The 12,770-nt window shown below is 38.0% G+C and overlaps 1 protein-coding gene across 2 annotated transcripts in view; it reads right to left on the bottom strand.

The window, feature by feature from the left end:
• LOC117428042 (S phase cyclin A-associated protein in the endoplasmic reticulum-like) overlaps positions 1 to 12,770 on the bottom strand; it is a 98,498-nt gene that overhangs the window by 36,630 nt on the left and 49,098 nt on the right. For both annotated transcript variants that reach the window (XM_058995284.1, XM_058995283.1), the window contains exons 21-22: positions 11,274 to 11,339; positions 10,470 to 10,596 (exon numbers count right to left, since the gene is read on the bottom strand). In XM_058995284.1, coding sequence (XP_058851267.1) covers positions 10,470 to 10,596; positions 11,274 to 11,339 — 193 coding nt within the window. The remainder of the gene's footprint in view (positions 1 to 10,469; positions 10,597 to 11,273; positions 11,340 to 12,770) is intronic.

The raw sequence follows: 12,770 nt of genomic DNA, 5'->3' as shown, positions 1-12,770 counted from the left end.
AAAGTAACTGTTATTACACAGCCTAATCAAAGGCTAAACAGCTGCTAATCTCCGGTGGGTCGGTGTGTATTAGCAGCCAGGCTGGACATCCCCATCTCTGTACTCGCCTCCCACAACAGACTAATTACTGTGCGGTGAAGCAGGGGGAAGGGATTCCCAGCCCCTCAGACCCCAGGCAACAGATGGGGAACAACTGTTTGGATGTTCATTAGAAGGGCAGGGTGCATTTCAGCAGGGCTCGGCATCTGCGACACCTTCCCACTCCCCACCTCTGATGCAAGTAGGTTTGACAGGTCAGCGCCTCCACAAAGCAAACATCTTGTGAACAGGAGACGCTGTAACTGAAGTAGATGTTCTTTAGGGGGATTTCGTCACCATTTGTTGTTCAGCTTCTGGATATCTGGCTCAATGTAACATTTATTAGATTATTTCTTTAACCCTTTACCCCCTGGAAACAGCAGGGACGAAACGGCTTCCATTTCAGAACGTACAAAGCAAACCGTGCTTTTGGAAGAAGCTTTGTAGAAACAGAAGTTTAAGGCAAAAGTTTTTATTTGGCTTAAAATCTTACAAAATAATGTTATCACGACGGGCACTAGCAATGTAAACCAGAGCTCTTCAGAGAGATTAATCTAAGCTTCTTCGTGCCAAACAAAGATCACAACATATTAAAGGAATGCCAGGAAAATTAAAACAAAACACTGCTGTTTGCCCTAATACTTAAAAAAGAAATCTGCTTTGGTTAAAAAATATCAAAACATATACTGTAATCCCTTAAAGTTTCAAAACATAAACTACTTCCAGGAGAAGTTTGAAAATAAGACTCTTATTGCATCTCATTGAGGTTACAGCCATGCCAGTTTTAATGCAAGCTGAATTGGACACTGTAGAGAACACCAACTTATCATTTGAGGAAGCAAATAGTAAAACCTTTGCTCTGATTCTACTGTATTTGCTAGAGCTTGCGAGGCTCAGACTCAGTAAACACATGAGCAGTAGAGCGTTTTCTGAAGTCTCCTGGCTGACTTCCAAACATGACTTACTTAAGGTAAATATTAAAGAGCAAGAGTAGATATTTAAAAAGGTAAAGAGTTTCATGATACTTATTTATGACACATTTAGCAGTCTTCAATATAACGCTACATGAAACGTAATAGCATTCTCCTCCATAGCATTTGTATGTGGTTAGTTTATACTATAATCCTCATAGTTTGCTGTTTTATGCAACACTAAAGAAGGAAGATGTTTTATCCTCAAACCCTGGGTACTGACTGCATTTAACCACCACTGAAGCTGGTAATTTAAGAGCACTGGCAATTCAATAGGAATTTTGAGCTATGCTAACTTTACATTAAATTACAAAAGATGAAGATTATGTCTTTTTAATATTACCACAAAAGCCAATAGTGGCTTGAGGTTATGCCAGTCATTGAAACCTTTTTACCATGGCATTCGGTGCCATCTAAATCCTTAAAAGGTAAAAAAAAAAAAAAAAACCCTGAGATTGTACTTTCCAGGAAGTAACTCAGAAGTAAGCTTTGCAAAATGCAACAAAAGCCAGCTCAAGAAAAATACAATCCGGAAAACACAGAGCTGCCTTTCATGGACTTTCTCCTCCAAGCAACAAATGGTGCTTGTTTCTCAGAGGAGTTATCCAGGAAGTCACCAAAAGTATGGTAATTGGTGGTGTACACAGATTTACAAATATTTAGGAGAATTCTACACAGGTTGCGAGTGATAGAAGAGGTGCGTAGTAATATAATTACATATAGTGTACTACTGTGTTTCTGATACAAGAGATGTGTGTTCTACAGGGCATGCAGTCCCGAGGAGCTCAGTCAGTAGAGACAGCTGAACAGGGTTCACTACAGATATTACATACTCTGAAAAGGGGAGAGAGTGGCACCGTTAGTTCAGAACAGCAGGGATATATGGATATTTTTTGCTATAGCAATTACAAGTTAGCATTCGCAACAAAAGAAAACACTTTGCATCCCAGTAAAGAACAGCCCAATGTTTCTCCTTCAATATTAGTGTGCATGCTTCCCTTAAAAATACAACCATCATAAACTATAAATACACTAACAGCAACGCATGACTCCAGAATAGCTCCCTGTAAATGAGTCATGTCATATACTTCTGCTGCTTTACTGTCTCTGAGCTGAGATGGAATAATGTGTGGAATAAGATACATTCTTGTTGTATGTATTTTAGTTACTGAAGCAAATATGAATATCTGCAAGAACATTGTCAATCAACTTCAAAAGTGCCAGGAGTTTTCTGAAGCAGTTGATGCTTGTGAAAAAAAGCAAAACCAAAAGCAAAAGGATGATTGCGGGTACCATAAAAAATCCAGAATGAAATGCTCACCCTTCGATATAACAGGGAGATTCAGGGATTTCTTTAAATGTTTCACTGCCTTGGTTTTCTTGTGATTTTGCAAGCATAACTACCTGGTTGGTTTTGTTTGCACAACTGCCCTTAAACAAGCTCAAAAAGGGCAACAGACCATGCAACCTGACCATAGTAAACAAACACATCTCCCGTCTCCGAGCAGTCACACTATAAAACACAACGGCCATAGGTGCATCCGCATTCCTATTCTCCACATAACACACAGTGACTGCACTTTTCATGTAAAACAGCACTGAACAATTCCTCTTGCGTTATAAAAGTAACCTCAATTGTGCAGTAATACTCTTGTAGCCCTTAGGCAGTAGTTTAGAAGAACTGACTTTAAACCCAGACATTATTTATATGACACACACACGCACACACTTGAATGGAGACTGTACAGTATCTTTCTATTCAAATACAGTAGATGTTTTATACCTTAAAACCAAACGTGCAGAGAAAAGGTATTTTTCCTTACGAGTGTGACTTTATTTCTAACATAAAACATTTAGTCAATATGATTATACCATTTACATCATCACAAAGTGTATTTTAAGTGCAGTGGCCGGCCTTCTTTAGGTAGTAACCACTGTCTGCTTGCAGACAGGGCAGTTAAGGAAGCTGTCAGTGCAACTCTAAACACCTCAGCTGGCACTTATTCAAATCTGTGTACTGAGACAATCCTTCATAAAACAGGTTATACAATTTCAAATTTGGGAAAGGAGAGGGCATTTAACAGGCATGTCCCTCATTATAATGCAAGGATTACTAAAATTCCAAGAACGCGTATTACTGTTACACGAAAATAGTTAATGTATAGGAACTACAGATTTGGTGTATGCAGTTCACGATATCGTTATGTTGTCACTTTGTGGTTTATCGTACTGATTTTATAGAGTGCTATTTAGTAGCCTAACTGCTTAAATACACAATTCTGCTTTCAAAAAAAGGCTCATAAACATTAATGTGTTTTGCTGCCACTTCACTGTAAAGGGACCAAAAAAAGGTTGCAACAAATCCACAATACAGCATCTGAATTACTTCTCCCACTTTGTCATGACAATTCAAAATGACACAGTGTTCTAATAAGATGATATCTACAGATATGTGCATTAAGGTTTTTTTCCTTTGGTATTTAGGAGTCCCAAAACATGTGAGCTTCTGTCAGCACTGCATTGCCTGCCAAAAAAACATCATCAAAACCTTATTTCGTGTTTTTTTTTTTTTTAATTGTTCAAAACACATTTTGAATGTAATAAGACATATTTTCATCTTTAAAAAATCTGTTACAAAAGGATAAAGGCAATTCTACTTTTATTTATTTTTTACTTTTGGACTGGTTTCTAAGTCATTCTCTGTTTCAGAAGCCCTGAGGTGTTACATTCAATATCAATGGTTTTGTGGATATTAGCAGTTGGAGTAGCGCAGCCCGCAGCAGCTTGACAAAGGCAAAGATGATGCCCTCGCAGTGATGCCTAATAGGTCTGTAGGAACGTGGACCCCTAGGGTGAAATTCAAAACTTTCTTTTTTTCTGAAGAGCAGTTTTTTTAATATGATTGATGTTACACTTAGAAGGACAGTGGGATGATATTAATCTGCATGATATTCCAGAAAGAAAGCCTCTTATCCAAGCAATATGTGGGTTATTACAAACATAAAACGTTAACAAAATGAACCCTGTCATCACTCTGTGTTTTTTATTGGGGTTTTTTTTGTTTGTTTTTTTTAAATCTGATACAAAACTTGACTTTGTCAGAGTATATTTTCCAAGTATATAAAAAAAAAAGGTATAATTTTACTGCATGGATAGTATTTAGAAAATGCTCAGAGGTGCCGAGATTGCTGCCGAGACATATGCCTCAAATACAGTAAACTATTAGGAGTCTTGCCACCTAGTGGCTAAATCCAAAAGTGATCACAGCTTTTAACACTTTCTGCAATTCAGTGAGACTTTGTTTGGACTGAATTTGTTTATTTAAAAAGGGTAACACTAATTAAGCCAAGATTGAAGCCCTACCCCACCGAATGAACCATGCTTTCAGCAGCGATCTGAACTGGAGTAAAAAAAACAAACAAACAAAAAAAACACAGTATGATGCCAATTTTGCACTGGAACAAGAAGCTTGGTTAATCTGCCCCCTTGTCACTGGGTCCCCACATACATTGTTATGCTTTTAAAATCTACTAACTGGCTGAAAAATATAAACAGGATAAGAGATGTGAGCTATCTAAATCTACTGGCAGCAATCTAAAGCAGTTTAAAATTATGAAATATTAAACAGTTATCACTGCCAATAAATAGTGTGTTTAAATTAAGTTACACTTGAAATGGTATTTGCCCCTAGGTAACTCCAAACATTTCCTGCATCACATATTATAGTTTAAATGTTCTTACTACAAAGAATTACAATCCCTGACCATCCCTGTGCTAGATAAGGCAAAGCAGCAGCACTGTCTTCTCAGTCTATGACTCAGTGGATTATTTGCTTACAAATGCAGTAAAGAACAAAGCTTCTTAAATAGTGTTCTTTAGACTTGCTTTTCTAAGAGTTATTTTTCCAATGCTTTTTTTTTCTGTTTATGTTTGCCATATTAGTCATCCCCAACCATGTTCTGTCAAAGCTTTCAAATCAGTTGATGGACAGTTTTCAGATAAGACAGCTCAGTAGGTAAGCTGTCTTTTCTACTGGTGCATCATCTACCAGTCGGTCACAATAGCGACGTCAGTTCTGGCAGTTTGTAAATGAAAATGTAAATACTGGCCCTGCTCTGAAGTACTGAGACCAACTGTTCCTGACAGTCCTCACTGTGTGATAAACACTATCGGTCTCAGGCTACCTTCTATTTGAAAGCTATGACAAACATTTTACTGAAATGTAAATACCTGACCTCATGGCTGGTGGAACAAAAATCTGAAAATGTATCTGAAATTCAGGAAAACAAAAATCTTGTTTGACACAAAATAAACTATTAGTGGCCACAGAGGGAGAGGCTTGCAGGGGTCAAAAGTACTGCAGACAGAAAAAAGAGCAGAAAAAAAAAACAAGAGATGAAAGCAAAGCAGGGTTTGTAAAATCTGTCACCCAGGGAGGGTGGGGAGTATAAAAACTACATTTAGTTACAGACATCGCATTGATAGAGAGAAAGTGTTTGTTATTCTTTTTGCTCTGGGATTAGAAGAAGCCAGCGCAAGGATGAGTGCTGTGTGGCTCACACACTAGAGCGCTGTACTACTGACACACTCGGTTTGAATGCTGGGACTTCAAGCCCAGGCTCTGCTTTGCAGTCTGGGATTAGGCTGACTTTAGCGGACACACACAAGCTAAACTGCCATCTGCTGTGATGGGGGACAGTGATGACTCTTTGACCTAATTATCACAGACCATTCAAAACTAACTACATGGCTGGTGGGTGACTATCAGGGGCATACAATGACAGGCCTTGGGTGAGGGGAAGCCCTTGACCATGATGTACTCGCTGCATGTGATGCTAGGTTGAGAAACAAGGAATATTTTACAGAGGAAAAGCATTTAACCGTTGCATCTCAACAGCTGCCCCCCCCCCCCCCCACCCGGCTGCTTTGAAATGGACACTCCTGTAGCTCTAGATTCATTGTACACCTTCACTAGTGTTTGAACAGACTATAGCACACGACATTCAGACTGAGGTTACACACAGACAAAAGAAGAACACAAACAAGCTTTTAAATAGCACTGATTAAGTTGTTCACCAATGAAACTCAAATACACATGCCTTAATATTGATCTAGACGCAGCAGCTCCCCACTGTGCGCTATCAACAAGCCCTGGAAGAGGACAGGAGGCTGTGAACGCTTGTCTTCCCCTCAGGCCAATGCTTTATCCAGCCCAGACCATTAACAGATGCACATCAATGCAACAGACTCTCATTCCCCCTGACAGCTTGGAAGGTTACTGCTTCCTGGCTGGCTCCTCCCCTTCCATCAGGCTAGAGGGTTTTTGTCTGCCTCCCAGGGGAAATTCATTAACAGCCTCTGTCCCCTCCCCTTCAGTCAATGATTGACACCATCAGCTTCCTATCTACCGCCCACTGACATGTGAGATGTGTCTACTGATTTCTTGACCCACAAGTTAGCAGGAGAATTACAGCTTGCCACTATAAACGACTGTATATTTCCCTCTTCATATACACAATGACAGCTACTCAAATCAATCTCACCTGACCTTATTGATCAGGACACACAGGGAGTAATGAGGCTACACTGGTGGCAGGGTAATACCTTGAAAACCTTAATGCTTTAAGTTTTAGCTTGATTTTCGCTGTGTCTATGTCCCTCAAGTCATCAATAATAATTCTACTTTCAACCTTCATATAGTATATAAGTAATAGTTCATAATATAAAATATATATTTCAAAAATATGAATTAATTCAATACAAAAAAATAATTAAATACAAAGAAAATACAAAAGGTTTAAAAAGGAGAGACTAGCCAACTGTAACAAATGTGCTTATACACCCTAATGCAACTCTATCACCAGACCTGGGATAAACAGTTATAAATATGGTTTGTGAATTTGAAAATAATTAAATACAAATTGTAAATAATTGAAAATAATTAAATACAGGATTGCAGAAAGTAACTATTATTTGAATACAGATTGCAGAAAGTAACTATTTCAAAATATTTAAATATGGTTTGTGGAAAGCAATTATTATTTGAAAATATTTAAATATGAGTAAAGTAGTTGAAATACTTTAAACTCTTCATAAATATGTAACTAACATACAGCAGCCTAATTATTATCCTGTAGTTTCTTTGATTACATGATGTTAAATAAATAGATTATGTTCATATAGTTCACTGGGTACAGCAGGGCACAGGAACCTGGAAAGGAAATGCTGTATGCGGCTGCTGCTGGCCAAAAATGGGACAGAGAGTAATCCAAAATGGAGCCTTGCCAAACCTGAATCTCACGGATGATTATCTCATATTTGAAGGTTATAATAACAAACACCAAAATACAGATTAACTTGAAATGTAAAATAAAGAACAAACATGGGATATCTCCAGGGGGACAGCACAGAATGCCAAATTGCTACACCTTTTCTACAACATTGGATGCCCTGTGTGCTCTGCACAGAAATCATGTGTTCATTGTCACCACTGCCAAATACAACTTTGAAAGGCTGGAGAAAAATGGCTTTAAAATCCTTGAAAAACGAGTCTCTTCAATGTTTTTCACATTTTGTAGGAATTATTTCCACAGCAATGACTATGTAACTGTCACGTTGTGACATCTATTTTGGCAACAGGTGACAGTGAGAGGAAGGTCACACGACAGTCTCGTCTCTCTGCACACTGTTGTCTTTGGGTGCTGCACTATAAGAAGCTCAATAACCTTTTACTGTTGGCAAGAGCTCTGACATTTTTGAATGATTGTTTTTTTTAGTTGGCCCATTTCCAAATTAGTCTGTGTATTCCATTTCTTTTTGACGGCTGCAGACATTTTGGAGGTAGGATAGAATAAATATGCCAGGAAAAAACGAGGCAATATATTTTTTCAATCCACCTATACCGACTACAGAACAACTATTTTCTGTAAGTTATACACCCCTTTGTGGTATACAGGGCAGTTCACAAAACAGACGATTCCTCATGGTTACTCGAACCGATTACTGGCTACAATACTTTATTGTATTTGTTCATTCATTGAACCCTGAGGAAGACATGTCAAAACAATGGGATATGCATAAGCAATAAAAGAAGTAAACAAGGTACATAGAATTTGCTAAATGTTTGTTCTATGGTCAGTGCTTAATTTGAGCCAGATCCTGCCGGAACAGGATCCGGCACCTCTCAGATTTTACTTTTTTTTGTTCCGGCATCTAATTTGTCCGGATCCGGTACCTCTCGCGGCATGACATTTTTTCCACTGTTTGCACTGTAAACATTCTAATAAAAGCGATCAGAGATAAAGTTGCCTCTGCCTCCTAGTTATTTCTCCCACCCCCCGTAAAAGCGCATCCTATCCTGCCACACCGATTCCAGACCTGCTCTCTTATTTGTACATAGAGGTTATGGGGCGGGCCGGCAAGGTAAGTAACTGATCTTGAAACAGTGGTGGTCAGCTAGTGAGAGATCCCTACGTGATCACGTCACATAGCCTAGGCTAGTCGTCGCTACTGAATTTGAAACGTGTCGTGGGAAAGGAAAGCCAAATCAAAAATGAGGGGGAAACTGCTCCTGATGGCGATGCCTTAGCTAGCAGCACTGTCTGCGCTGCTAATCCCGCCAGTTCAGCATCACCACCGGCACGTCCTCCACTAGCTAGGCCACCAGTGAGTCAGACTCGGCGGGAGAGGGGGGTGGGGTCAGGGAGGACTAGTGATGGGCAGTTCGATTATTTTTAGTGACTCGATTCATTTGATTCAGTTCAGTTTGGTGAATCGATTCATTTCGTTCATTTAATTCACTGATTCAATGACACAAAACCAATCAATGTAGACCGCATTAAGATTGTTTACGTAGGTTTATTTGAACCGGAAAGAACGAGTCGTTCACAAACTGCACATCACAAAAGCTAGGGAGAATCTATATTTGGTTGACTTGGTTCATAAACATTAAATTAAATATAGTTTGACAAAAAAATAATAATATATATTTAGAATACTGGAGATAACATAACAGTTTGAACCATTAGCATTGTTTAGCCATCAGTATCAATCTAATCTAATCTGATTTAATCTTTAAAAAAAAATAGTCAATTGTATTTCTTATGTGTTTTTTTTTCTATACATTTGGAGTCACCCATTGTTTTTTACAACAACAAAAAAGAGCAGCTCGAACGAGTGGTATTTGTGGAACTAATCCGTGGTATTTATTCAGCACAGAGCAAAACGCTGTTTGCCCAATTCCTCTTCTATCCAGTAAATCTTTGGGATTAGTCATGTAATCAATCACACGTTGAAGCACACCCATAACCACAACATGTACATTTTATAAAAACAAAGTTTAAACATGTATATATTTAGTATTTTTTGTGTTTAACACAGTAAAATAACATTTAGAAAATGTATATTTAATGTGCGTGTAAAATATAATAGAGGTTTAAGAACGTCATCCATTAGAAAAAAAAGGTTGTTGTATCATAGCTGATACTACATTTCACCTTGTGGACTAAGGGGAATCGCCGTCATTATTAAATTATAAAATATTTAACCGTAGTTGTAAATTGTCATGTATAAAATACATTCATTCCTTAAGGTCAAATATGTAATCACAAGTTATATAATTAAGCCTTGGGTACAATAACGTTACAATACCAGTACATGTTTGTATTTATTTATTTTGGAAATGAGGTGTATATCTCAATTATTATTATTATTATTATTATTATTATTATTATTATTATTATTATTATTATTATTATTAATAATATTATTTAGTAATTTGGCTGACTTTACTCAAGATGACTTAGAAGTATTAATCATAGGGAGGGATGAAACTAGCAAAAGAGTGGGTGGAACGTACAGTAACGTCCTCTGCCTCCAACAAAGAGCCCTCAGAAAAAAGGTTTTTGAACATGCCCGAACCAAGGCCCATTTAGCAGCAGCAAGCATTGTAGCCAAGGCTAAAGATGACACCTTAACACAGGTTATAGTTACATTGTCTGGCTACATTGTGTTTGTCACTTTTTTCTCATGCGTTCCGGTACCTCAGAGCCCCCCCGGAACACCCCCCCTCTCGTGCTCACTATGTGTTCCGGGACCTCCCGATTTACAAATTAAGCACTGTCTATGGTCATATAATTAATTTACACACCTGCTTCAATTCTATAGTCATACTATACGAAAAAGAAACTTATACAAATTCTGTGAAACATTTGTGCAAGAAGTCTTTTTCAATTATAAAAAAAAAAAAAAAAACTGAGAAAGACTTCTAGAAATGATCCTCATAGAATTTTCTTTTAGAATTCCAACATATGCCACCATCGAGTGCTGACAAAGTATATACAGCAGCACCTAGAAAATGGGAATCTGAAACATTTAAAATAGGAATCAAAAAAGCTGCTATTCCTCTGGAAGGAACAGTACCTGTTTCTCCAAGATCCTTGAGATCTCTCCGAGTGTTCTGTCTAGGCCAGACACCTTGTTGTTTGTCCAGTGACCACTATCTTGCCCCGGGAGCTGCTTCACCAGGTCCTTTACCAGCCTCTGTAACCTGTGGTGCAATAAAAAACAAATTGTAATCACAGGAACCAAACCAAAAACTCGCTTCTAAGATAAAGCCTAGCATTCCCCTGCACATGTTCACCATTAGGAAACCCATATTCATTTCTCATTTATTTATTTCCCTGTATATGTTCATGAGGCTTGTGAACAGTACAGTTGCACATATCAGATGGGTGCTTTACTACCTTCAGGGCTGTGTTCGAAGCTCTAAACCACCAGTAAAATTCATACAAACTGCTTTTTCAGATCTGACCGTTGCAGTAGAATTTCTTAACCTTGGTACACCAAGATCCATATTGTAACCACTTAAACATTTGGTGGTATTTAAAATCAGCCCAGGATCTCTATAAACACACCATTTTAACATTTTAGGGTTAATTGAGATGAATGTTCCTCCTTTGTTTGCTGTGCATGAGATGACACAATAAATAAAAAATAAATGTACCGGTATCTTTGAAAATCAGGCGTCTTGATTGGTACTTAATTTAAAATCCCCAAACATACAAGATCCATACAGGTTAATTAACCACAAATATTCTGCAGTAATATATTCAGCACATTTTGCCTGTGAAGTGTTCAGGTGGATTTCAATAACCCAGACTAAATGGACAGCCCATGCAAATTCTAATCAGGCCATTAGAATATGTAGTTAAACAGGCTACTCACTTGGCTTTATGTGGTGAGTCAGGAACCTGACTCTTTGGTTCTAGAGAGGTTTCATACTCTTTTCCCCTTTAGAAAAAAAAAAAAATTAAAAAATAAAAGTTAAACAATAACTGAACACAAATCCTACCTATTCAACAAATGTGGGAGCACAAGATCATTTAGGAACAGGAAAAGGTCATTAGGCCAAACAAGCCTGTCCCTTTTGTTTGTTTACCTTATCTCCACTTTCTTGCTTGTTCCTCGTACCCCCCTGTAAGCCTCTTTCCCAAAGACACAAGCAGCTCTCTCTTAAATAGGGTTACCCTTGTACTGTGTGGTCACTTAGCGAAGCAGAAATAATGTTGCCTTTCTCAGAATCGGTTTGAGTGACAAGATTCCTAAGATGCAAATACTGTTTTCAATTAAAAAAGTGTAATCATCATACCAGTCCATGCAATTACAATACATTCATGGGGCATGTAATATTTAAAAAGTGTTTGCTATACCCCAAAGCCATACAAAGGTTACAAACTGAAGGTTACAGTACAGTACAGTGCAGTACACCAAAGTCCTGTTTAGTGCAGGAAGCAATCATATTTTCTGACTATCTTTCCTGTTTGGTTGCTCTATGCAGACATTTAGTTAACAGCATTTATGAGTGTTACAAGAAATCATGAAGTTCTGAATGCCACAGGTAAAAATTACTAAGGATACAAACTCAGTGTGTCATCCAGTGAGACAAGCCAACAGCATTATGCTCAAAGTGGATACATTGATGGTCTAAATTCACAAATCCATAGCGCAACATATTATTCAGGTAAAACAGAATACATCTTGCAATCTGTAAACAGTAAGATGTGGATACTTTCCAAAGGCACAGAGGAACCAGTGGAAAGAACTCTGTCTGATATAAACCCCAGGACAACAGATAAGACCAGTCAGTCAATGAGATCCTGTCAGACAGTCCGAGGGATTTACTGTCAGTGTCAAGGAGATGAAACAAAAATGTCATGTTAAAATACATTCCCGGAAAACTTCAGTATGACTGGAATCGTTTAGCCAATGACTTCGGTTCAATAGAAGAACACAAGAAGCCCAAGGTCAAAAAAATGAAGAAAACAAAAAAGGTAATATCTGTATCTGTACCCTGACAAAGAACAAAAAAAGAAAATTATAGAGCTGATAGTGAGTTCTTGATGTGACAGTAATTTGCACTTGGAATGCCATGAGAAAGTAAGAATGGAGTTGAAATATGAGACAAAACAAAATGTTCTTTAATCTTATCATATTAATCTTCTAGACAGGGTAACATTACCAGCTATCCCCAGAATTATAGTAGTCTAGTTAAGAAATCTTTGACCAGTGCTCACGTGATACAGAACACAAACTACCCTGGTAGCCCACAAAAGCTATTGAGCAGTGCTCTGACCTACTGACCAGGACTCAACAACAATTATCCATTCAGTAAAACAGCTTGCAGTCACCACAGATACGTGGACATGGCAGGAACCCAGCCAA

Source organism: Acipenser ruthenus, chromosome 21, assembly GCF_902713425.1.
Source record: "Acipenser ruthenus chromosome 21, fAciRut3.2 maternal haplotype, whole genome shotgun sequence".
NCBI lineage: Eukaryota > Metazoa > Chordata > Actinopteri > Acipenseriformes > Acipenseridae > Acipenser > Acipenser ruthenus.
The sequence above is the reverse complement of the archived record's forward strand: the minus strand, read 5'-3'. Positions and strand labels throughout refer to the sequence as shown.